The sequence below is a fragment of the Mustelus asterias genome, chromosome 3 (assembly GCF_964213995.1).
Source record: "Mustelus asterias chromosome 3, sMusAst1.hap1.1, whole genome shotgun sequence".
NCBI classification, from domain to species: Eukaryota; Metazoa; Chordata; class Chondrichthyes; order Carcharhiniformes; family Triakidae; genus Mustelus; species Mustelus asterias.
In genome coordinates, this window is record NC_135803.1 from 134,112,028 (window position 1) to 134,139,566 (window position 27,539).

The 27,539-nt window shown below is 43.5% G+C and overlaps 1 protein-coding gene and 1 pseudogene across 4 annotated transcripts in view; both read right to left on the reverse strand.

Annotated features, from left to right (window-relative positions):
- The window catches only part of fbln2 (fibulin 2), a 235,781-nt gene that overhangs the window by 206,445 nt on the left and 1,797 nt on the right, over positions 1-27,539 (reverse strand). For all 4 annotated transcript variants that reach the window (XM_078209667.1, XM_078209664.1, XM_078209665.1 and 1 more), the window contains 2 exons: positions 21,943-23,259; positions 16,268-16,387 (listed from right to left, as the gene is read on the reverse strand). In XM_078209667.1, the coding sequence (XP_078065793.1) occupies positions 16,268-16,387; positions 21,943-23,101 (1,279 nt within the window). In that variant the 5' untranslated portion in view covers positions 23,102-23,259. The remainder of the gene's footprint in view (positions 1-16,267; positions 16,388-21,942; positions 23,260-27,539) is intronic.
- LOC144491931 (U2 spliceosomal RNA) lies at positions 9,581-9,807 on the reverse strand (annotated as a pseudogene).

Genomic DNA, 27,539 nt, shown 5'->3' on the forward strand with positions numbered 1-27,539 from the left:
CACCATTTGTAATCAAAATGTACTTTCCTTTTTCCCTTTGGCGTGACACGGTGGCACAGTGGTTAACACTGCTGCCTCACAGTGTCCGGGACCCGGGTTGAATTCCGGTCTTGGGTCACCGTCTGTGTGGAGTTCGCACATTCCCCCCGCGTCTGCGCGGGTTTCATAGAACCATAGAACCATAGAAAATTACAGCTCAGAAACAGGCCTTTTGGCCCTTCTTGTCTGTGCCGAACCATTTTATGCCTAGTCCCACTGACCTGCACTTGGACCATATCCCTCCACACCCCTCTCATCCATGAACCCGTCCAAGTTTTTCTTAAATGTTAAAAGTGACCCCGCATTTACCACTTTATCCGGCAGCTCATTCCACACTCCCACCACTCTCTGCGTGAAGAAGCCGCCCCTAATATTCCCTTTAAACTTTTCTCCTTTCACCCTTAACCCATGCCCTCTGGTTTTTTTCTCCCCTAGCCTCAGCGGAAAAAGCCTGCTTGCATTCACTCTATCTATACCCATCAAAATCTTATACACCTCTATCAAATCTCCCCTCAATCTTCTACACTCCAGGGAATAAAGTCTCAACCTATTCAATCTCTCTCTGTAACTCAGCTTCTCAAGTCCCAGCAACATCCTTGTGAACCTTCTCTGCACTCTTTCAATCTTATTTACATCCTTCCTGTAACTAGGTGACCAAAACTGTACACAATACTCCAAATTCGGCCTCACCAATGCCTTATATAACCTTACCATAACACTCCAACTTTTATACTCGATACTCCGATTTATAAAGGCCAATGTACCAAAGGCACTCTTTACGACCCTATCCACCTGTGACGTCACTTTTAGGGAATTCTGTACCTGTATTCCCAGATCCCTCTGTTCAACTGCACTCTTCAGAGTCCTACCATTTACCCTGTACGTTCTTCTTTGGTTTGTCCTTCCAAAGTGCAATATCTCACACTTGTTTGCGTTAAATTCCATTTGCCATTTTTCAGCCCATTTTTCTAGTTGGTCCAAATCCCTCTGCAAGCTTTGAAAACCTTCCTCACTGTCCACTACACCTCCAATCTTTGTATCATCAGCAAACTTGCTGATCCAATTTACCACATTATCATCCAGATCATTGATATAGATGACAAACAACAATGGACCCAACACCGATCCCTGCGGCACACCACTAGTCACAGGCCTCCACTCAGAGAAGCAATCCTCCACAACCACTCTCTGGCTTCTTCCATTGAGCCAGTGTCTTATCCAATTTACTACCTCCCCATGTATACCGAGCGACTGAACCTTCCTAACTAACCTCCCGTGAGGGACCTTGTCAAAGGCCTTGCTGAAATCCAGGTAGACAACATCCACCGCCTTCCCTTCATCCACTTTCCTGGTAACCTCCTCGAAAAACTCTAATAGATTGGTCAAACATGACCTACCACGCACAAAGCCATGTTGACTCTCCCTAATAAGTCCCTGTCTATCCAAATATTTGTAGATCCTATCCCTTATCACACCTTCCAATAACTTGCCCACCACCGCCGTCAAACTTACTGGCCGATAATTTCCCGGATTTCTTTTGGAACCTTTTTTAAACAACGGAACAACATGAGCCATCCTCCAATCATCCGGCACCTCCCCCGTGAATACTGACATTTTAAATATGTCTGCCAGGGCCCCTGCAAGTTCAACACTAGCTTCCCTCAAGGTCCGTGGGAATATCCTGTCCGGTCCTGGGGATTTATCCACTCATTTATCCTCCGGGTACTTCGATTTCCTCCCACAGTCCAAAGATGTGCGGGTTAGGTTGATTGGCCATGCTAAATTGACCCTAGTGTTAGGGTGGTTAGCAGGGTGAATATGTGGGGTTATGGATATAGCGCTTGGGTGGGATTGTGGTCAGTGCAGACTCGATGGGCCGAATGGCCTCCTTCTGTACTATAGGGATTCTATGAAGTGGACGATGCATACATTGTATTTGGAACTTCAACAAATATATGACATAATATGTCAGTGGTAACAATAGCAAAAATGTCTAAATCAATCTGGGTTCCAGTAGAGAAAAATGAAATGTAGGGATGAGGCCAGGCTGCAGACTATTGACTCGTTGCTTGCAGGCTGCTGAAGTACTTCAGTAAAATGAGATAGATTATTAATTTAATTTAATTAATTCAATTACATTTAAGACCATAAGACCATGAGAAATAGGAACAAGAGTAGGTCGTTCAGCCCCTCAAGCCTGCTTCACCATTCAATAGGATCCTGACAGGAGCCATGAAGGGGGAGGGGGAGGCATGTCAGGAGTCAAGTTGTTGGCGGGGGGGCATATTGCGGGTCAAGAAGGGGGACCCATTGAGAGGGCCCCAGTGCCCCGATGCCAGCGATCCATGTCGGGGAGCGGATGGGGAATCGTGCCGCTAATGAGGGATGGGGGTTTCCCGATGTCTGTAGGGGGAAGGAGGAGGTCTCCCAGCACACTGTGAGATTGGGACGCCTTGCCAAATCGGCGCCTGACCGCTTTACAGCCAGGCTCACCGGCGTGTTTAGGCCCCGCCCATTCCAGAGCCGCCACGCAACTCACCACTCTCCCAAAAAATGACCAAGTGTGGGATGATTGCAGTCCGGTCCATAGCGGACAGACTGATGCGGATCGCTCCGGTTTCCTCCCTCGCCGTTATGACGCTTGCCATTTTTTGGGAAAATCGCAGCCACTGTGTTCTTCCGCTGCCTTCATGGCTATCCGGCACCCTGTTTTATGCTTTGTGCCCATTAATAACCGCCTATGCCTCATCGCTTATTGCAAATTTATGCCCTTGCACAAGACCTGCAATCTTTGACATGCCTCACTCACATTGTGACCAGGTTACACCTGATATGCAAAGATTTCTTCAGAACACAGAGCTTTCAGTGTCTGCGCTCAAGTACATTCAAGCTACAAGCACATAATACATCACCCATTTCAAAGGAAATCAGAAACATCCCATGTGTGTAGCCACACACGTGGTACTCCAACATGCATTTTCGCAGATACCATTTACTAAACTGCATGCCCGACTTAGGTTTCAGCTTACAGAATGGCCGATCATGATAACATTTGATGCAGTGGGAAGAAATAGTTTTCTACATATGAAATGTTTGATTAGAACCAGGCTTGGAGCTTAAGGGAGTAGTACTGATGTGGGACTGTGTTGTATTACAACCAGTATCAAATATGACTTGGAAAAAACAAGATCCTTCTGTGTTGAATAGCCTAATATGATTTCAGCTGTGCAATAGCATCTGTAATTATTTTGGTATTCCTTTGAGATTAGCAATACCAGCTGCAAAGACTGGAAGTAATCTTCCAGCTCTGCTATTGCCAGGGTATTACTTAGAGGCTTGCAACTTACAATGGATTTACCTGATGAAAAATTGACTCGCTCTTTGGTTCAATTAACGAAGGCACATAGCTCATCGAGATGGGGGCCTCACAAACTGACCTGACTTAACCTTGAACACTAGTTAAGGCTGTCCGTCAACCGCTCACATATCACGTTGGAATCTCTTTCCCTGAAAAAGAGTTTCTTATTTCCCTTACTTTAATGAATTAGTTGATTGCAGAGAACTGTATACCTATGAAGATTTCACCTTTCATCAAAATGCCACAGAATCAATTCCTTGAATCGAATTGACATGTTTAACACTCGGAGAAATGATTGAAGAGACACTGTGCCAGTGATACATATAGTTGACCTAGGCAGTACACAAAGTTTACACAAGAGCAATCTGAGGAAAGACCTTAAGAACCATTGGAAGTGGTTCTAATAACATTGGTAAACATGCAAGAAACATATCAGGTCACCAGTTTATAAAAGTGGTTAAAAACGCAATACCCTGAACAGGAAACAAACATCATTAGATGAAGTAACAAAATAGTAAATTCACATTTTTTTAATGGTTCTCCAGCCTTCTGCTGGTCCCACCAGGTCAACAAAATGGGACTGATTTTTAGATTATTTGTGAAAAAAACAGAATGTCAAGTACTTTGTGGCTCACCAACATTTGTTGAGAATAAAATGTTTAAGAAATATTGGATCCTCTCAAGCCTGACGTTAGTCAAATTGTGCTTTCCTTAACTCCTGAAGGAAAGATTTTAGGAGTTTTCATGTTCTCCCCTTGTCTGCGTGGGTTTCTTCCGGGTGCTACGGTTTCCAAAGTCCACAGTCCAAAGATGTGCGGGTTAGGTTGATTGGCCATGCTAAATTGCCCCTTAGCGCTAGGGGGTTAGTAGTGCAAATAAGTGGGGTTATGGAGATAAGGCCTGGGTGGGATTGTATCAGTGCAGACTTGATGGGCCAAATGGCCTCTTTCTGCGCTGTAAGGATTCTATGAATCTATGATTCTATGATTCTACATTTACCAAAAACATGCAATCTACAAAATGTAGCCTAACAAAATTATATCTGAAAGGAGAGACATGGCGCTGAAGCTTTTGGTCTTGCATTCAACAGGATAAATGTACGGATGTCAAATTTCAAATGATCACAACAACTTACATTACAGGAGAAACTACTCCAATTCAAGATAATCAATCAACACGGGTGGCACGCCAGCAAAGCAGATAGCACTGCTGCCTCACAGCGCCAGGGACCCAGGTTCAATTCCGGCCTCGGGTCACTGTCTGTGTGGAATTTTCATGTTCTCCCGTGTCTGCGTGGGTTTCCTCCGGGTGCTCCGGTTTCCTCCCACAGTCCAAAGATGTGCGGGTTAGGTTGATTGGCCATGCTGAACTGCCCCTTAGCATCAGGCGGATTAGCAGGGTAAATATGTGGAATTATGGGGATCGGGCCTGGGTGGGATTGTTGTCAGTGCAGGCATGATGGGCTAAATGGCCTCCTTCCACACTGTAGGGATTCTATGATTCTATGAGGTTTGTAATGTGCCTCATTGCTGGAAGAGACAGTGTGTCATACACAGGGATCTGTTCTCTGCAAATAAAAGGAATATGTTTAAGCCTTGCACCTTTTTTGAATTACCCGGAGTCTATAGTTCCCCACTGCTTTCTCCATGGCATTGCCTTGGCCAATGAGAGTCAACTTACCAACCAATCAGCACCTTTTTCTACTGCAGTATAAATTATTGCGATCGTTGAAATTTGGCATTCTTGTATTTGTCTGATGAGTGCAAGATCAAAAGCTTCCACAACACATCTCTCTTTTCAGCAACATTTGAGTTAATCCTGTAAACTAGACTGTTAACAATGGATATGGACAAGGGGAAGTATTGCCTCACCAACCTTCAATTGAGTACATAACCAGGAAAACATCAGAACTGTCACTTTAGCTTCCGAATTTAGAAAAACTGAAATTAAAGTTGATAACGGTATCTCAAAGGGAAATGGTCAAAAGGCCATCAATGCTTAATGAGTTTGTTATCTCTGTGTTTTTTCCTTTTACGCATTACATATAATTGTACTTTTCCTCAACAGGAAGAGGTGTCAAACAACCCTCTTACAATTTGGGTACAATGGATTTTGATGAAAGATGAAACTTATTTAGAGTGAAATTTTGCTTATCAACCACTTCCTCAACACAACAATCCACAGAGTCAAAAACAGGGCCTTTGTTTAGTGGTTGCATATTTTATGAATTACCCTTTTGCTTGTTGGAAAAGTCATTTTCTTTTTAATTACTTCAAAATAAAACAGAAGCGATAATGTGATGCCCAGAGGCAAAATGTGGAGATAAGCAAATGTTGATATTATAATTACAAAACGCCCCTTCCGTACTGCCAAATGTTTCAGTTCTTTGGGCGCCATTTTGTTACCAGAATGGTGTCCGTGACACACACAATTCCGGTACGACCTGCATCGTACGCCATTTTGGTGAGGGCGTGGGCGCGGTCATCAGAAGTATGGGCCAGAAGTGTGCATATCATGAAATGCGTAACGTCGATTTGGCACCAATGCAGCCAGTTAACACCCTTTAAAACATGCACAGTTCAGCAGCAGGGCAGACCATCGCTCCTTCCATTACTTTCACATTGCTTGCTGTCTGATTGAATTAGCTGAGTTTGGAGAAATTGTGTGAGATTTCTATTGCTGCTCAAAGTTGATGAATCAACAAGGAGAGTGTTGCACGTGACTGCCTTGGTTCCGACTTCAAGGGTTCTGGTCGGGCCACTTGGACCCCGGACACGGTTGCTATGGTTACCCTTGGCCTGCAGCACGGCAGAGATTGAGCAGTGGCGAGACAGAGGAAAGCAATCTGTGACAGACAGAGCAGGAAGAGGCCTTGTCTAGCCAGCGTCTTCAGGGAACATTTGTCTTAACTCAACCTAAACCAGGAACGGTGTGCGTGTTCTCCCTGTTTTACGAAGGAGGTGCTCATGGAAATCTGTCAGCCGTTGCGGGCAGACCTACAGCATCAAAAGCAGGGTGAGAACACAGCTACCAATTACTGTGAAGGTGACCACAGCCGTGAATTTCATTACAACGAGATCCAAGCTTGTTGTATCTTTCACAACACCCAATTTGCTGTCCATTGCTGAGAGGAGTCGATGATCATTTCCCAGGTGAGGGGAATATTTTGTACTCATTGGAGCTAAAATGAAGCATGCTGAACAGGCATATGGTTTTGCCTGAAGAACAAGTCTTACAGGTGCCTTTGCCTGGACTAGTACACACCTGTAGCTTTAGCTCGGCAGACAGCAGGCTGCTGACTTCCAGTGGGGGGGAAAGACTGAGTATAGCATCAGGGTAGGGGAACGGGTGTTGTCAAAGGGAAGGGGTAATAAGTGGGAGCTCAGTCCTGAGGGGAAAAGGGGTTGTCAAAGAGGTGGGGTGGAGAGATCAATTCTAGGTGGCGGAGGTGGGGGGAGAGGGGAGGGGTGCTTTAGAAAGGATAGGGGGTGGGATGAAAAATTTGAGCCCATAGCTGTTCTCAGTCCTGGGAAGGGGATCGGTTTGGGGGGGGGTAGGGGTGGATCGAAGATGATGGGGAAGGTCAGAGTCCTCAGTAGGTGGCATGGTGTAGGAGTTGGAGATCTCATAGGAAAGGTTGGGGGAGGTGATCATGCAGTTTGGCCAGGCAGTGATTCTAGATCCAGTGGGTGGATGTGAAGGTATTTACCTCTGGATCCAGCCGGTAGGTGGAGGAGATCATGCAGTTTGGCCAGGCAGTGATTCTAGATCCAGTGGGTGGATGTGAAGATACTTACCTCTGGATCCAGTGGGTGGGTGTGAAGGTACTTACCTCCGGATCCAGTGGGTGGGTTGAAGATACTTACCTCTGGATCCAGTGGGTGGGTGTGAAGATACTTACCTCTTGATCCAGTGGGTGGGTGTGAAGGTACTTACTTCTGGATCCAGTGGGTGGGTTGAAGATACTTACCTCTGGATCCAGTAGGTGGGTGTGAAGGTATTTAGCTCTGGATCCAGTGGTCCGTGCCTGAAGGCAGTTGCTGGGTTTCCTGAAGTCGTCCACAGTTAAATTCAAAAAGCTGATTTTCAATGAGCTTTGCAGCCTCTCTGTAATAGTTAGAGCCTCATTGTTATATTTAAGGTGCCAATCCACCTCCCTGCAGTGAGTTTGTCACCCGCCCCACCTTCCCATCTCGGTTGGAGCCAGAAGTCGGAGGGTTGGAGGTAGACTTTGATCAGGATCTGATTTTTAAGACTTTAACCTTTATCCTCGTTTCAAACGCGGTCATTCAATTAGGGTTAAAATTCTCCGCAGTGCTCTTCTGCACTTCTTCAATGATGACATTACAAGCAAATTGCTGACAAAGGGTAAGGATCCACCACAAAAATGAAGTCCTACCAATTCCTGTTCTCGCCTTGTGGCACATCTACAAATCCTGTACTGCCACAAAGCACCACACTCCAATATGACCCTGACATGGGGGAATGCACCAAATTCCTCTACCAAGTATTCGGTGTCAAATTATTTCTTACTGAATCATATTCAACAACAGCAAAGCGCGTATGATTCACCATGAATGGAAACTAGATCGACAGTCTCTTACAAAGAGGTCATATGTATGGCTATTTTGGGAAGTAAAAAAATTCTCTGGTGCAATTGTGGTGATATCTAAGATTAGGATTAAGGTACACTGTGAATGACATGTTGACCCAACTCTTCTCTTTACATTGATACACAGCGACCCATCCAACATCGGGAACGACAACCAGTTTTTGGGTTGTGACACCAAACATGTTGACAAGAAAATCTAAATGTATTTTGTCATCAAATCAACAAATATTTTAATCTTAGCTATGGGATATACTTCAATGCCTCACATGCTTTATGTCAAGTGCACATCAGTTGCCCTTCAGAGCATTTTGACCACCTTAAGGAAAACAGCATCAGCACTGGGCCGAATGGCCTAATTCTGCTCCTCTGTCTTATGGTCTTATGGTCTAAGTAAAAATTGTGGCTGGAAATATGCATAACATACTTACAGGTTGTTAGCTTGTCATGAAGCTAGTTAAATTTTCCAGTTCCACAACTTGGTGATGCTTTTAATATTCTAAGAATACAAATAAAATACCAGCATTGGCATGAGGTCAAGAGTTTTTCTCTGATATCTGGGAAACATGTCCCACCCTGCCCCCCATTTTCTTTCCTGGTGATATATTTCTATTAACAGTAAGTCACGGTATTGAAATTTATATGCCTCCTGACAAATTATAAAAATATACATGTGGACACTCTGCACTATAGATCCAGGGAGTTTTAAGGACAGCATGTATATCTTTTTTAAAAATGCCAGTCCCCAGGCCTGAATAAATTACAAAAGTTAAAGCCAATGGTTAACAAAGAGGTCTTCAGTAATCCAGTTCCCACATGAGCAAAATAGAAAGTTGACATGATGACTAGTTGCAGTAGGGAATGAAGAACAACTTCCCCATGTAACTATCGGGTCAAAAGGGTGTATTTACTACTGCTGTAAGGGATTTCAAGAGCGAAGGATTTTTGGCAAACAACTGTTGTTTTCTCTTGGATCTTTTATCACTGCCTTACAACTGGCATGAGAAAGTAGATGGAAAAGCAGAGCTGGCAAAAAACTGTCTCACCCACAAGGAATGACATATGTTCGACTGTGTTAGATTCACTGAGGTCATAACACACACACACACTGAGCCTCTTTAACTCCCTCAAAAGACTTGAAACATTCCCAGTTCTATAATTCCACACTGCTTCCTTCACCAGCATTCCAATTAAGCAACCATAAAGAGTTCCTATTCTAGTCTTCTTTATTGTCACAGATAAGAGGAAATATTTTACTTGGATAAAGAAGAAAGGAATTGTTGTCTCTGGTGACTTCAAAGTACTCCACAGACAACGTGCAATCTTGCTGTGTGTAAACTGGCCACTGCGTTTTCCTGCATTGCAGCAGTGACCATGCCTCAAAAGAATTTCCTTGGCTGTAAAGCATTTTGGGATGTCCTAAAGTTGTGAAAGGTGCTATATTAATTCAAGCCTTTTCCTTTCCTTTCCTATCACTATATCCTACGTAGTACCATGTTGCCTTCTCTAAGCTTATTCTGCATCTTGAGTTTTTGTGGTCTCGCTCCCTTAATAGGAGAGAGGAAGGTGATGATTTTGGGTGCTCTATTCTTAAAGTTACCAAGCCAATGCTCAGAATGGATCGGGCAAACGCAAATCCATTCCTTGCTTGCTCCAAAAACCAAATTCAAATTCCAATTGAATCCAATTCATGGTTCCCACAAGGAAGACAAACAAGATCCAAGCTGACAAGATGAGGCATTGCGCCCCCATCTTAGGCTTGATCTAACGCTTGATCTTAGCCAAAAGGCCAAGAAACGAAGGAAGAGGAAATCATAAAATGGCAAACCCTTGCAGGGAGCCCCAACCGAAACCCCAATCCAAAAATCCTTTAAACTGGACTCTAAGGGACTTCCCAGTCCTCAGAATTAGTTCCTACAAAGGAAATGTAAGCACATAGCAAACCCTTTTTGAAACAGTAATGATATATATATCAGGTTAAAGTCCAAGGTCCTTTAACTTGGTGTTATTTGACTTCTTACTGTGCCCACCCCAGTCCAACACCGGCATTTCCACATCATAATATATATCGGCATGTTTACAATTTAAGAAGTAATTGCTTGTACATCTATGAACATTTGAAAGGCCAAAACGTTTCTCTCAAATATTGAGTGGCATGGACAAATAATAAAACTTAAATGTAGAACTTAATTTCTGAAAGAATGTCTAAAATGGGGATTCTGGTCATATTCCTTGGAAAAAGATTACTTTATGATTTCACTCTACTTGGTAATGTTATAAAAGTAATAACAATGTACAAGATAATAAAGACAAGCTGGTCCAAAACAAATGTCTGTAAAGCTGCAGTCTGCAATAACTCTTTATTTAGTCAGTTTTATTGAGTTAATATGCAGCATAACTTTCAATATTAACCCTTCCTAAATTTTGACTCATGGGGCACGATCTTACCGGCCATTCATGCTCCGTTGCTGCTGCAAGCGAGGACGGAGGATTTGGCGCTCAGCTAGATCTTCGTTCACTGCAGCTGGATGGGAGAATCCCGGCTGTGAGCAAGATCGGAGAATCTGGCCCACACTGGTAGGGTATTCTCCGATGCTACAAGTACATTGCATCAAGCGTCAAGGCTAACTTCCACATTTGGTGAGGGTGAATAGTTGGTGGGTGTGAATCAGCCACAGTAATATTGAGGTGGCAGTGGCCCTGACAATGGGCAGAAAACCGGGGCCAACCTCACCTCGGCTTTTCGGATTCACTGCAATTGAGAAGCTGTTGTCTTGACAACTGTCTCTTTAAGGGAAAAGAACCCGCCTGCAATAGCTGACCGCAAATCGCAAGGCTGGTAACTCTTCAGTCTCAGCAGCGCCACCAGGATCAGTGGCCATTGCTGGGAAAGCACATGGGAAGAGAAATGGCATGGACACCACCCTCAGAACAAGCTAACTGAGACTGGCAGGAGGTCACCGGAACTGGCAAGGGGAGTTTTGATTTGCGGGGCAGCCTATTGCTGCTGCAGGGTTCCATTGCCATTGGCTTTGGGAGGCAAGGAGGGAGGATCCTGCCTTGAGTCCAATTAGGAGGGTTCCTCCCCACTGAGTTGGTGGGGAAGCTGCCAGGGTTTATGAGGCAGTCTGTCCACCAAATGGAGCACACCACCCCTCCACTCCCGCACTGGTAGAATGCCAGCATCAGTGGGAAGATTGACTACTGTTTAATTGACCACAAGAAGCAGAATTAGCCTGTGGGCAGGGAGTACCATTCTCCATCTTGCCTGCACCTGTTTGCAAATTTAGCTTATCTTATGGCTTTGGGGTAAATCCATTCACTGCAGAGAACAGAAAGTTGCAAGTGAATGAAACTTAAGGAGAAATGGGACATGGAAAGTTAAGATCCTAACTTCAGAATTGGTGAAAAGCAGCAAAACATAGTCAACAAATTACTGAAGTATGAAAGATGTGAGTTATTTAATTTGTGAGCTATTTAATTATTCCTTGAAATTGCCTACTCCTCTCCAGCCCATTTATAAGTGACACTGAGAAATAGCATGCATAATGGATACACTTCAAATCTAAATGAAACACCTCTGTACCACACTCACTGGGCACTATGCCACGGCACAATATGCTGGAGTTTCAATTACCCTGAACTCCCACCCACCATTCTTGTCAGCTACTTCGGGCAGTGAAAAATCAAGTTGCATTCACATATAAAGATTGAACCCAAAGGGTGTGAAACTTCTGAAACTAATGGAAATAACATTCATTCGCCTCTACTTTCTCAGGAATCTAAGGAAATTTGGCATGTGTGCTATGACTCTCACCAGTTTTTACAGATGTCCCATAGAAAGCAATCTCTCTGGATGTATCACAGCTTGGTATGGCTCCTGCTCTGATCAAGACCGCAAGAAACTACAGGGGGTTGTGAACATAGCCCAGTCCATCACTCAAAGCAGCCTCCCATCCATTGACTCTGTCTACACTTCTCACTGCCTTGGAAAAGCAGCCAGCATAATCAAGGACCCCACGCACCCCAGACGTACTCTCTTCCACCTTTTTCCATCGGGAAAAAGACACATAAGTCTGAGATCACGTACCAACAGACTCAAGAATAGCTTCTTCCCTGCTGCCTTTTGAATGGACCTACCTTATATTAAGCTGATCTTTCTCTACATCCTAGCAGTAACACTACATTCTGCATGCTCTCCTTTCCTTCTCCCCTATGTACTCTATGAATGGTATGCTTTGTCTGTATAGTAGACAAGAAACAATATCTTTCACTGTATCCCAATACATGTGACAATAATAAATCATTTAGAGGAGAGATCACAGTAGTTTCACTTTAAATAAATTATCTCCATCCTACTCAAATTGAGCTTTTTTATGTCTGGGCAAACAATTTTGATTTACCTGGACCTCGAAAGCTTCAGAAGAATGCAGGCATATACTTCAGTCAATAGCTTTCCTCCCTCTGTACTCACAATGCTGTCATTTAATGACCAATGATTAGTAAGCCGATCCAATATGCCCTTTGTTGTTCCACCAAATACTCTGTAAATCCCATTTAACTGATGCTACTTACATTGACAGCAGGGATTTGGAATTGAATCCAGAAAACACTTCATTCTTCAGCAATGCTGGACAAGCAGAAGTACCTATTTAGATAAGCTGTTGAAATTGCAGACTCAATCCAAGGTCGATTTGATGATGACCCTTCCTTGTATAGATTTGTTGATGTACAACTGAAGACATTTCAGTTCACAACTGCCGTTATCGGAGAGCCTTGAATTTGACATACATGCTCGATTCTGCTAAATGTACTTAACATGTAAACTACATGCATTGTTACATTTGGTTTTGTTAATTAGATTAACAAGTATAATGCATATACTGGCACAGTGGTTAGCACTGCTGCCTCACAGCGCCAGGGACCCGGGTTCAATTCCGGCCTCGGGTCACTGTGTGGAATTTGCACACTTTGCCCGTGCCTGCGTGGATTTCCTCTGGATGCTCCGGTTTCCTCCCACAGTCCAAAGATGTGTGGGTTAGGTTGATTGGCCATGCTAAATTGACCCTAGTGTCAGAGGATTAGCAGGGTAAATATGAGGGGTTACAGGAATAGGGCCTGGGTGGGATTGTGGCCAGTGCAGACTCAATGGGCTGAATGGCCTCCTTCTGCACTGTCGGGATACTGTGATTCTATGTTTGATCCTGTTAAATTCTCTTGAGTTACCAGCGAATGTGGGTCCCTATGAGGTTCATTTCATTTATACCCCTTCAAAGTAATTAAATGATGAAAAGCATTCTGAGGAGTATAGAGTTAAAACAGTTAGCCATTACACTGCAAAGCCAGCAGACCCATCTGATCAAAGATTTCCATGATCAGACAATGCCATTACATAAACCAGCATTGTTCAAATAATACAACTTTTCAACTTCTGTCATTTCTTAGACAGTATTTGGGGGCAATTTTGTTCATTCTCACTGTGGCTGCATTTAATAGAATTGGAGTCTTGGCAGGATTAAGTTACATAAATCGCAGGAAATAACTGAAAATAGCATAAAAAGTGAACTACAATAAAAGCAGTACCTCCATAGGGTGCTTTGTTAGTTGGAATTGCACAAGCTCTCCAGTGTTCAGTTGCCTGAATTCCAAACTGACCTTTTGAGTACACTGCAGTATGGTATTTAACATAACAAAAGGCTAACTATTTAAAAACATTAGCACGTGTCAAAGGTCAAACTTCATTTCTGATTTGAGCTTCCATCTAACTGTAGTTTTAATTGGGCAACAAAGACTGACAGCACAATACTTGTCTCTCTTTCATGATCCCAAAAAGTAATGCTGTAAAGAGAAACACTTCGCCAAAGCCTTTTGTCATTCACTCATCATGGAAAACACAAGGATGTCACATTTTAACTGATTACAACAACTTATGTGACAGGAGGATGATTGATTAGCTAGCTGATTCTGATTGGCTGAGGCACTGACATGGAGAAAATGACAGGGAACGATAGGCTCCTCAAGTTCCCAAAAACGTGCAAGGCTTGGACATATTCCTTTTGTTTGCAAAGAACAAGCCCCCGTGTATCAATCAATGCTGCTTCTGGCAAGTGTAAACGAGCCACAATATGAGCTCGAGAGATTATCTTAAATTGGTTGTTAATGTAGTTACTGGCACACTCAGAATTGTTCAGCCAGTGCTGCCCAATCACAAAATCACATATAACAGTAAGCCTTTTGTTTTGGGTGTTAGCATGGGCTAGTTGAGTACAATCTGTCCCCTGCACCTATTGAAGAGACATGCTGTTAGATTTAATCAGCCAGTCACTGCGACATTAGACATACAACCAAGCATCACACCGACACTGAAATGTATATCAATTATGCAATGGGCAAAATGCCGTTATGGGCTGATGGCAGCATCCTGTTAGTGGAAAATACCACTCACATAGAAACTGCATTGTGGCAACATGAAACAGCTTGATTAACCTGTTGTTCAATTAAGCTGTTGTTTAAATTCATGGGATACTTTGCCTTTCCAAGGCAATTTCAGATAGCCAGGGCACTTTTCAAATCCTAAAGTGGTTACCTTTGGTCCATTTGAGAGTTTGTGCGATACACAAGAAAGAATGACTGACCAGGATTGCCATTGATCTGCCAGGTAGCTGTGATACATTCTATTTCCATGTCAAGCTTGCAAAATGAGCAAATGGGTAGGGCCCCATTTAGAAGATTGGCAATGAGGCCAATCTTATAGCATCTAAAGCTATACAAATCCTAATGTGCATATTGACTGGTGAGGGTAGGCATGTGGTAGATAGTAGTGAGAACCCATTAGCAGATTTCTCAACTATTACATTGAGGAAAGGGGGTGAGTTTGACTGGTCCATCTCAAAGGTGAATTTGAGTATGGCATGGAGTGGATTAAGGTGTGTGAGGAAACCTTTACATATAGCTGCAGATTCAAAGATCATAAATGTATTGTCCATGTATCAGAAATATAGAGGGGGGTGGGATGGTAGGGCTAATTCTATCAAAGGCATCTTTCATGGAAACTGACAAAAATGTCAGGGAACACGTAGAGGGGATCCCGTGGCTACACCATATATCTGGGCATTAAAACTGAACTCAACTGTGCAAATTGTTAAGTTCATAAGATCAATGTATACAGAATCAAAAGATGTCCGCACATTTATATTCTTGTAATAGAAAGTTGCGACATAAATAAGTTTAAGTTTATTCATTTATGTCACAAGTAGTCTTACATTAAGACTGCAATGAAGTTACTGTGAAAATCTCCTAGTCGCCACACTCTGGCACCTATTCGGGTACACTGAGGGAGAATTGATCAAGGCCAATCCACCTAACCAGTACGTCTTTTGGACTGTGGGAGGAAACCCACACAGATACAGGGAGAACATGCAGACTCCACACAGCGACTCAAGCCGGGAATCGAACCCGGGTCCCTGGTGCTGTGAGGCAGCAGTGCTGATACTGTGCCACTGTGCCACCCTGTTGCTGGCTTCTTTCAGTGGCATGTTCATGAATTAGCTCACATTGCCAAACAAGCATTTAGACAAAGCGTCAAGTGTTAGATGCGATTCTGCAATTGGGCAGCACTTGCCGAAAATCCAGAGTGTGCTAATAGCTACACTAACAACCAAATTAAGATAATCAGACATGCTCAGATGCCAGAACTCTACCGCCTCGCACACCACGGAATCAGAGTGGGCTAGGGGCCAACAAAGGAAATGCCCATTGACCTCCGGTGGGAATTTTCGGTCTCGTTTGGGCGAGGCCATTAAATCCCACCCATAATGTTGCTCATTTATGCTTGCTCGAAATACATTCATTCATACACAGGGTTCAGCTCTCTGCAAGCAAAAGGAATAGGTTCAATCCTTACATTTCTTTTAATTACCCAGGAGCTTGGGAAGACTATAGTTCCCCATTGTTTTCCCCATGGCAATGTCTCAGCCAATCAGTGTCGACTAGCCAACCAATCAGCGCCCTTTTCTCCTGTAGTATACATAATAGTGATCATTTGAAATTTGGCATTCTTGCATTTGTCTTCATGAGTGCAAGACAAAAACCTTCAGCAACATGTCACTCTTTTCAGCAATATTCAAGTTCTCTACTAGCAAATCAATCCCAAAAGTCTTTAACTGGCAGGCGGAATTGCACAAATTTAGAATTATTTGTCAACATGGATTAATTGGATTAGCACCGCCATTTGTCATATTTAAGGACTGAATGCTACTAACCTGTAGGAGGATGCACATCCTCACTTGCTCTGGGGAGGGTAGTTGCACTGGTGAGCGATGATGGATCACTGGGACGGATAGTCTGTACAAGCTGGTAACTGATATTACGTCCTACATTTCCTGTCAGAGGGAAACATTTTTGTTGGAGTTTGAAATGCATCTTGCAGACACATGTGCAGCAATATAGTAAATGAACTGTATGATACAAAGTATAAACACATATTGAATTCTATCTTCAAATTCTAACAAGATATGTGCAAATAAACCACTTATGGGCTATCATAGAACATTTTTTTTAAAAGTCCCTACAGTGCAGAAGGAGGCCATTTGGCCCATCGAGTCTGCACTGACCACAATCCCACCCAGGCCATATTCCCGTAAGCCCTCATGTTTACCCTGCTAATCCGCCCCCCCCATGGCCAATCAACCTAACCCATACATCTTTTCACTGTGGGAGGAAACCGGAGCACCTGGAGGAAACCCACGCAGACACGGGGAGAACATGCAAACTCCACACAGTGACCCAAGCCGTCCCTGGAGTTGTGAGGCAGCAGTGCTAATCACTGTGCCATCGTGTCACCCCAAATTCTAATTGTTTACACACCAGTGCAACATAAACAAAAGCAAACTTGTACTCTGTTTTTTTGAAAGAAATCTCATCGGATTCTTACTGGCCTTAATTCAGAATTCCATATTTATGCCTTTTTAAAAAATCTCTTCTCCTCTCTGTGACATTGTGGAATGGATTGGATACATTTACTCTGCCCTGGAACCAGTTGGCTATAGTGGTAACTGGGGAATAATTTGTTCTTGAACAAGAAAAGTGAAACAATGGGAATGAATCGGTCATCATATTGTATCATCCTTGGAGAGAATTATAGAGATGACTTTTAAGGCTGGTCACCTTTTGATGGTCATCATTCTGAAACTAAAATGTTGGCCAAAATTCCCTGACGACATACACCCCACCAGCGAGAATGGAGAATTTGGCATTCAGCCAAATCTCTAGTCATTGCAGCGGGAACGGGGAATCCCAGCTGCAGGCGAGGTTGGAGAATCCCAGCCCGTTAACTTTCTTTCTCTTGCCACTGTTTCCACCAGAAATGCCAAATATTTCCATCACTTTGGCCAGACTTTTACTGCCACGCCCACCCCACAATTGGGGCAGGCGAGGTTCGCAGAACGGCATTCTGCGTCGGCCTCGGGTGAGATCTTACGAGCCTTGGGCGAACAAGGTAGTAAAATTCCAGCGTTTGTGTCTTTATCTCAGATTCCCAGCATCCGTGGTATTTTGGTTTTGTGTCATCGTATCTTACGTTGCTTGGATCAGTTATGCAGGTAGCTGATACTGACTGTACAAATGATGAAGTACAAACTGTTCAGTGTACTTCATGCGCAAAGATACATTTAAGTAAGCAGTGTTAGACCATGACTGCCAACACGGAAGAAGAATTAAAGATCACACCGCATCGGTTTTGCCGTGAGGAACACAAAAGTTCAGAAATTGAAGAAATTCCCAGGCTGTGAGGCAGTTGATTGTTTTTTTTGTTTAATTTTAGTAGCAGGCGCACTGCAAACATTGGATTTAAATGGCCAACGCAGTACAGTGAATCACAAAATGGTAACAGCACAGAAGGAGGCCACTTGGCCTGTCTGGTCTGTGCAGGTCCTCTGAAGGAACAATTCACCGAGTGCTACTCGCCCTTTTCCTGGTAGCCCTGCATTTTTTCCCCTTTTCAGGCAATTATCTAATTCCTGTTTGAAAGCCTTGGCTGACCCTGCCTCCTCCACATTATCTTGGGTAGCGCACTCCAGATCCTAGCCGCTCGCTGCGTGAAATGTTTTTTCCTCATGTCGCCCTTGCTTCATTTCCCAATTACCTCTGCCTCTTGGTTCTCACTCCTTCCTCCAATGGGAACAATTTTTCTCTATCTACTCTGTCCAGACCTCTCATTGGTTTGAATACCTCTATCAGATCTCCTCTCAACCTTCCCTTCTCCAAGGAGAACAGTCCCACCTTCTCCAATCTTTTGAAATAACTGAAGTTCCTCATCCCTGGAACCATTCCTGTGTATCTTTTCTCTGTCTTCTCAAAAGCCTACAAAATCCTTCCTAAAGTGTAAGCAAAGTCAGGAGTCTCTCAACGCCAGGTTAAAGTCCAACAAGTTTAGCTGGAATCACGAGCTTTCAGAGCGCTGCTCCTTCATTAGGTGAGATGAAGGAGCAGCGCTCCGAAAGCTCGTGATTCCAAATAAACCTGTTGGGCTTTAACCTGGTATTAAGAGGCTTCTTACTGTGCCCACCAGAGTCCAATGCCGGCATCTCCACATCATTCCTAAAGTGTGGTGCTCAGAACTGGACACAGTTGAGGCTAAACCAGGCTCATATACAGTTTTTAACACAACTTCCTTGCTTCTGTACTCTCTGCCTCTATTGATAAAACCCAAAAAGGCGAATGCTTTATTAACAGCTCTCTCAACCTGTCCTGGCACCTTCAATGACTTATGCACATCCACACCCTTTGCTCCTGCACCCCCTTTATTTTATACTGTCCCTCTGCATTCTTCCAATCAAAATGAATCACTTCATACTTTTCTATTAAATCCCATCTGTCTCCCCATTCCACACACCCTGCCTCTGTCCTTTTGAAGATCTACACCATCCACCTCATGGCACACAATACTTCCAAGTTCCTTATCACCAAGGCTTGCAATGTTCAATTTTCCCCATACAGCCATTAAACAGTATGACTTTGGTCTGCTGACTCTCCCTCACTCTGAACAGGTAACAGTCTCAAATGAATGTATGTACTATAATACTCACAATTTCACACACTGACAAATAAGAGTCATGGGCCAGAATTCTCTGGTCGCACATGCCCCACGTCCAGCAAGGAAAGAGAATTTGACGCTCAGCCAAATCTCCACTCTCAGCAGCGGAACTGGAGAATTCCAGCCACGGACGAGTACGGAGAATTCTGGTCATAGAGTTTTACAGTGCAGCAAGAGGCCCTTCAGCCCATCATGTCTGCCAGCCATCAAGCACCTATCTATTCTGTGATAAAAGCAAAATACTGCGGATGCTGGAATCTGAAACAAAAACAGAAAATGCTGGAAAATCTCAGCAGGTCTGACAGCATCTGTGGAGAGAGAATAGAGCCAACATTTCGAGTCTAGATGACCCTTCAACAGAGCTCTGATGAAGGGTCATCGAGACTCGAAACATTGGGGCTCTGCTCTCTCCTCACAGATGTTGTCAGACCTGCTGAGATTTTCCAGCATTTGCTGTTTTTGTAACTATTCTAATTCTATTTCCCAGCACTTGGTTGGTTGCCAATTTTAAATGTTACATTGCTGCATGACTGCTCATCATTGGTGTTGACTGACAATATAACTTTGTAAAAGTATTTTATTTCACATTGTGCAAGTACCGTTTGATAGAGCAATGCTGCTTGGCATGTTTTTAAGTATTTCAGAACATAGGAACAGGAATAAGTCACTTAGCTTTTCAAATATGCACCAACATTCAATCAGATCATGGTTGATTTGTAACCTATCTGCATACACATGCCTTTACCCCCTACCCCTTAGCAACTTTGGATAACAAATTCTATCAGTGCCAGGTTCATTTGCTCTCGCACCATTTGCCATTTGGGGAAAAGAGTTTCAAACACCTACCAATTTTCCAGTGGAACTCTTGCACCTTTTAACGCCTCGTAAAGACTACTATAAAAGCAATTTAAATGCTTAAAAATAATATAACAGCTGTATTTTTTGTAACTGCAGACAGCATAACCAACTAGTGATCAAGACTCTTTCAGTTCAAATCTTCAGCTATGGCATGGTGGCACAGTGATTAGCATTGCTGCCTCACAGCGCCAGGGACTCCGGGTTTGATTCTGGGTTTGGGTCACTGTCTGTGTGGAGTCTCCACGTTCTCCCCATGTCTGTGTGGGTTTCCTCCGGGTGCTCTGGTTTCCTCCCACAGTCCAAAAGACGTGCTGGTTAGTGCATTGACCATGCTAAATTCTCCCTCAAAGTACCCGAACAGGCGCCGGAGTGTGGCGACTAGCGGATTTTCACAGTAACTTAATTGCAGTGTTAATGTAAGCCTGCTTGTGACACTAATAAATCAACTTTAAGAAAGTACATCTTAAAATTCAAGGCATTCTGATGGCGAAGTTACAGCTCCAGTGAATTGCCATGAATTTGAATGAGTAGAATAGGAAGAAGATTTTCATTTGTTACCTGTTTGGGTCTATTAGCTTTGACAAAATAATGACGGGAAATGAGTTTAATCTTTACAGTCTTTACAATGGTAAATATTACACTTCCAAATGAACACCAACAATGTCAATACAAGTGCAAAGATGTGCAGGTTAGGTTGATTGGCCATGATAAATTGACCCTTGTGTCGGGGATTAGCAGGGTAAATATGTGGGGTTATGGGAATAGGGCCTGGGTGGGATTGTGGTTGATGCAGACTCAATGGGCTGAGTAGCCTCCTTCTACGATCTTCTATAAAGTCATGGGTTACGTTTTATAGTGCCCAAAACAGCAGTGTATTCAATATCGTATTTGTTCTTTTTTAAGTTTATTTATTAGTGTCACAAGTAGGCTTACATTAACATTGCAATGAAGTTACAGTGAAAATCTTAGTCGCCACACTCCGGCGCCTGTTCGGGTACACTGAGGGAGAATTTAGCATGGCCAATGCACCTAACCAGCACATCTTTCGTACTGTGGAAGGAAACCAGAGCACCCAGAGGAAACCCACACGGACACGGGGAGAACGTGTAGACTCCGTACAGACAGTGACCTAAGCCAGGAATCGAACCTGGGTCCCTGGCGCTGTGAGGCAGCAGTGCTAACCAGTGTGCCACCATGTCGCCCTGTTATCTATCACCTGGTACTTGTGTTGTGGTCATGCTTTTATCTGTCATTAACAGGATAACGTTTAATGGCTATTTTATCAGTTAACATTTCAGGAATGCCATTTTCTTCTCCTTCTGCTCCTATGATAAATAAACATGAGAAATAAAATTCCATGGGTTCCCAGGTTTTTAGGAAAGGGTGAGGCTGTTGCTCTCCTGTACAAAACTAAAGTTTACCCTGGATCAGAGCCATACAGCATATTTCAGCAAAACTCCAGATTTCAGGCCTGCTATAATGATCATGAAATCGATAACAAACTACATGATGAATGCTGTTTTCTGCATTGTTACCTGTGACAATTTCCCAACAAAGCACAAGGAATCATAAGGAAAAAGTATTTGTAATTGATTTACTGTCGTCATGCTTTTGCTTGGGAACAATATGTTCTCCTTTTCTTTAAAAGAAAATCGTGGTATTTTACCTATTTTCTCACTCTTTAGTTAGCTCTCTCCAAACATCTTAAGTTTGGACATTGAAGAATTGCCTTGTCCATCTAGCACACCCTCAACACATCAACACTGCTCAAGAAAACTTGAAAAGTTTGAGAAAGGAATCTCTTCCTTCCCTCATTAATTTCTACCACACGCCAATAAGAATAGTGGAACTCAAAAGAATGAGTTCCACTGATGGTCAAAGCTCAATTTAGATTTGCCTATTGGGAGCTAATGCATCAGTTCTCAAGTTACCTAAATATTTCTAAGAGACTGTCGCTATTAAAGAAGGTTTGTTCTGTAATCTTACCTTCATTCAAATCTGAGCTCAGCTTAATGCTATTAGTGTCTTGGTTTTCATCAAAGGGATAAAAGAACAGTGTTTGAGGCTGTTTGTTTGGTACTGCATTATCATCTTCCTTAACAGCAATAGGGGGTTGTTTTGTGAGACTAAATTTAACTTTAGGAAACGTATGGTCTGTCGGTTCCTCTTTATTTTCCGTGCTTTCTATGTTTTCTTGTAACATTCTTTTCTTTGTGTTCTGTTCCCTTTGGGGTGCTCCTCCTTCCCATGTATCTTTCCCTTCCTTTTCCAATGTAATGGATTCAAAAGTTGTAGTCATTGGAGTGATGCTGACGAGATCTGGTATCATTGTGGTATAAAATGGACCTTGGGGACTATGAGGAATCACACGGTTTTCTTTGGAATCATAATCTTCATTTTCAGCATCATCAATGTCTAAGTTCCGAATGGCAGACTTTTGTTGCCTGCTATTAAATGGTCCATACTCTTTGGACTGTTTAGAAGATTCCTTAAGAAAATGCACATTGTCTGGAGGCTCTTGGTCATAGCTATATTGGTCTTCGTAATGCCGCACTGATTCTTCATTGTCACCAATTATTGGATAGATAGTCTTCATCTCCTGAGCGGGATCACAGTCTGGAAGAGCATAGCACATTAAATCACCACCGGAACTTGGACAATAGCAAAATTTACACGGTGGCATGTGAAATGTGTGCCCTGCTGTGTATTTCTGACTCTTGTGGAGACACCCTACCCTGGCACACTGCTGGCAGCCTTCAACCGGTTCCAAAACTTCAACGCAGTTCTGCGGAAGCTCGGGGCAAGGGATGAAGTAACAACTTATCTTGCCTCCTCCGCTGGGACACGCGCACTCTGTACTTCCAAAATCAACAAAGTATGAAGATCCTTCAGGAACTTTCCCATCCTTGAAGCCGCCATTAACACAGTCATAATACTGGTAGCCCTTACATTCACAACCGGCCTGCATGCAGGATGCACAACAAGCCTGAGGCTCCAGCACCTCTTCGATGCAGTTTTCTAGCAAAGGGCAAGTGATGCCAGTACAGTCCTTCTGGGCCAGACAACTGCCACAGCACATTAGCAGGCAGAACCAAATCCTGAGGTCCAATAATCCAAATATTTCCAGTCTCTGTGCAGCCATCATTTCTGGAGGGACCTCACAGGCAATCGATTTTCACAGAAGCAGCTTTGGTTTTGACTTTCAGGGGGAGATTTAAATCCTCTTTTGACTTTTTGTTTTTACAGAAACTGCAGGCCCAGTTCCAAGCTGTAGATTAATTCTTTGCCTTCTCTTCTTAAAACCTTGAATTTATGAAAGAAAAGTCTGTTAAAGGTTGAAATTTCCAACATAAGACGGAGAAAGCCACGATGCCGAGTGTCAGCTATTGGTTAGTGTAATTAAAATTGATGGAACCAATTAAACAGAAACTAAAGAACAGTCTCAAAGCATGTTCTTCTTGGCATCTCTCAACTGAACATAAACCAACATTTCATTCATATGTTACAGTATCACATCTACTTGATGCATTACATCAGGTCTGCTATTATTAGCAGTTTATTCAACATGGTGTGGTGCTCTACACGCGATGCTGGTCAGTAAAGTGTTATTTCATATTTTCCATGTTTCACAGGTCTGGAAAGAAACATTTATATATGCTTTTTACAACCAGCAGATGTCTCAAAGTTCTTTAGAGCCAATGAAGTACTTTTTGTACTGTAGTCACTGTATGAGCGGCAGGGTGGCACAGTGGTTAGCACTGCTGCCTCACAGCACCAGGGACCCAGGTTCAATTCCCAGCTTGGATCACTGTGCGGAGTTTGCACATTCTCCCCCGTGTCTGCATGGGTTTCCTCTGGGTGCTCCGGTTTCCTCCCACAGTCCGAAAGACGTGCTGGTGAGGTGCATTGGCCATGCTAAATTCTCCTTCAGTGTACCCGAACAGGCGCCGGAATGTGGCTACTAGGGGATTTTCACAGTAACTTCATTGCAGTGTTAATGGAAGCCTACTTGTGACACTAATAAATAAACTTAAACTTTGTATACAGGAAAAGCAGCAGCCAATTTTGCACACAACAAGCCACCACAAACGGCAATGGGATAATGACCAGAAAACCTGTTGTTGATTGAGGGATAAATATCGACCAGGACATTGAGGATAAATCGCCTGCTCTTCTTCAGAATCCATGGGATTCACCTGAGCAGACACATGGGGCCTCGGTTTAATATCTCATTTGAAAAGTAGCACTTCCAACAGTGCAGCACTGCTTCAGTAGTGGATGGGAGTGTCAGCTTTAAGAAGTGGGGAATGACTCAAGGAGAGAGTGCTCCCAATTGAGCCACAACTGACACACAGGTTTGATTAAACAATCCATCACGAATTGACAAAATAGTCATAGGAAACAGATATTTTTCTAACATGCAGTTTCAGCTGGAAGGAAAGTCATTATTATTGGCTTATTAAAACCATTTATGGTATTTATAATTAATATAACACTTTTTCCAGCCACAGACCCAAGACATTTTTGAATCATTCGTCTTGGGTCTCCGCAAACACCAACTCTTTCTGCCAAGTGTGTGCCCATGGGGGGTAGCATTTCTTTTGGCATAACTCATTCAATAACTTGGAATGAGCTGCCAGAGAAAGTGGTTGAGGCAGGTACAATAGCAACATTTAAAAAGTATTTGGATAAGTACATGGATGGGAGAGGAATCGAGGGATATGGGCCAAACGCAGGCAATTGGGACTAGCTGGGAGGGCACTATGGTCGGCATGGACCGGTTGGGCCGAAGGGCCTGTTTCCGTGCCGTATTGCTCTATGACTCTCTAATTTGGAGGAGGTTATATTAAAATTATTCCAGCAATATTCTTTCAATATTTTTAATATGTGGAAAGTAACACCTAATTTTCAGAAATGTATTGTATATGAATCAATCACTAATGACCTTTTGGGCAGGGAATGCATTAGGAGGATAAATAAAGTTGCACATTAAAAGCATCACGTGGATTGTTACATAATGAAGCAGCGCTGTTCAGTGGTAGAGGGTTAAATCAAACCCAGGGTGGGATTTTCTGGCCATTCCCACTGGCAGGATCTTCCAGTCCCGCCGATGGTGACCTCTGACCTCCCACCACAGATTCCCCAGCGGCAGAGGATGCGAACAACAGGAAAGCCCGGACCCCGTTGGCAGGCTGTCTCTGCAGGCTGCCGGGGGGGGGGGGGTGGAACCAGGGGGGGAATTCCCTCCTCCCCCCCCAACTATCCAGGCAGAAAATGCTGAAAGTAAACAGCAAATTGTGACGATGCCCAGAACTTTCCGGCCGTCCACGCCAGTGGGATTCTCTGATCCTGCTGCAATGGGCGGAGATTTGGCTGAGCGTTAATTCTCCGTTCTCACTTGCAGTGGTGGCGGGGCATGAATAGCTGGCAATTCCGGCCAATATCTATATGTCATTGAAAATAATATAAAGTTATGAATATAGAAGAATCATGGAATCATGGAATCCCTACAGTGCAGGAGGAGGCCATTTGGCCCATCGAGCATGGGCCGACAGCAATCTCACTCAGGCCCTATCCCCGCAACTCCAGATATTTACCCTGCTAATTACCCTGACACTAAGGGGCAATTTAGCATGGCCAATCCACCTAACCCACACATTTTGGAATGTGGGAGGAAACCGGAGCACCCGGAGGAAACCCACACAGACACGGGGAGAACATGCAGGCTCCACACAGATAATGACCCAAGCTGGGAATTGAACCCGGGTCCCTGGCGCTGCGAGGCAGCAGTGCTAACCACTGTGCCAACGTGCCACCCAAAAGGGCAATTTAGTATGCCCAATCCATCTAACCTGTATATCTTTGGAATGTGAAAGGAAACTGGAGCACCCAGAGGAAACCCATACAGGCACGGGGAGAACATGCAAACTCCACACAGTCACCTGAGGACAGAACTGAACCTGGGTCCCTGGCGCTGTGAGGCAGCAGCGCTAACCACTGTACCACTGTGCCGCTCTAAAGGGCAGTATGCTCAATCTACCTAACCTGTACATGTTTGGACTGTGGGATGAAACCGGAACACCCAGACGAAACCCACGCAGACACAGGCAGAACCTTCACCTTCACAGACAATCACCCAAGGCTGGACTCAAACCTGGGTCCGTGGTGCTCTGAGGCAGCAGCGCTAACCACTGTGACAAGAGCAAAAGATTTGAATATAAATTTTAAAATACATTCAACGGTGTGTAAAAAAATCACAAATGTTTTTGGAAATTATATTTTAGCTACAATTACTATCAAATTATGATCGCAGCATCCAGCTATATTCAAACAATAAAGTCACAACCGCAGAAACAGAATTATTATTCCTGTGGATTCATGCCTTCGGCAATGATTTGGTTCATTAATGCATCAAGTAGTTGACTTCAGACCTTTGTTTCACAAAGGGGTATGTGTACGCTTCTCAAAAGGGATATTCCACAACACTCAGCAAGAATGGTTGTTTCCAGTGTTGCAATCAGTACTACAAAACCCTCAGTGGGGCACACGGAAATATCGAAATTGGGATTCTCAACAATTGGGAGTTTATTAAGTTTTCAGGTTAAAAGGGGAGAGGGGGGGGGGGAAGCACCATCATAAAGAAACGGTGACAACATCTGCTTTGTGTCACAAGCCAATGTTTCACTGAAACAGGGCAACCTTTGGTTGCTGCCACAATTTGTAAAGGCATTTCTTAGCTTGGGTTATAGAGCATCTGTTGTGCTGCAGCACATGAAGAGTATTCCCTGACCACAGCAAAAGATTCCCCTCTCCCTCACCATCTGCAAGCACTGCAGCAGCTCCAAAATGCACGTGATCCACAAAGTCACAGTCTCAGTAAATTGTGGAAGAGGGGAAAATTGTTGCGGCTCTCACTGTGGTTAAGGAGGGCGTTGCGTCCATGCTGACCGATAGAAGGAACCGGTCAAAGCTTTTATAGAAACTGCTCCGCAGAAACTTAATTACTCACACTTCAAAAGTCATTTACCCAATTTGTAACTTAAAATTCAATAAATCTGAAGTTTATATGTTATTTCCTTTTACTAACCGTGTACCTCACCTTGCATTCTTTCCATATAGACAATGTTCATCGCTCTCTGTAGACTCACAATATCTGTGATTTAATGGCACTAAATGATTTAACGCTGGGAAAATCTATTAGTGACCTGAGATAGTTTCCTGGCACCAGTCTCCCTCTAACGTGCATTCCTGCACTTCAAAAATGTTAGCATTAACATTGAATTTCTTTTCTAAAACAGAAGGAAAATGTATTTGAAAGACAAAAGAAAATTGGAACGGCAAAATCTATATTATAGTTCCGCAGAGAGCGACTGCAAGATATTCATATCCAGGATAACCTGAAAAAAATTCTGAGAGCAAGCCAGGCACATGGCTACGGTGATGACTAACTTTTGTTGTTAAAAGGGAACAACCTGGATTTTTCTCTTCATTCGTTTCCATCTTAACTGTGTGATTAGAATCAGCTCGGATTGTATAATTCAGAAGCCATTTCATACAACATGTCCTTTGCTATGCTCAATTGA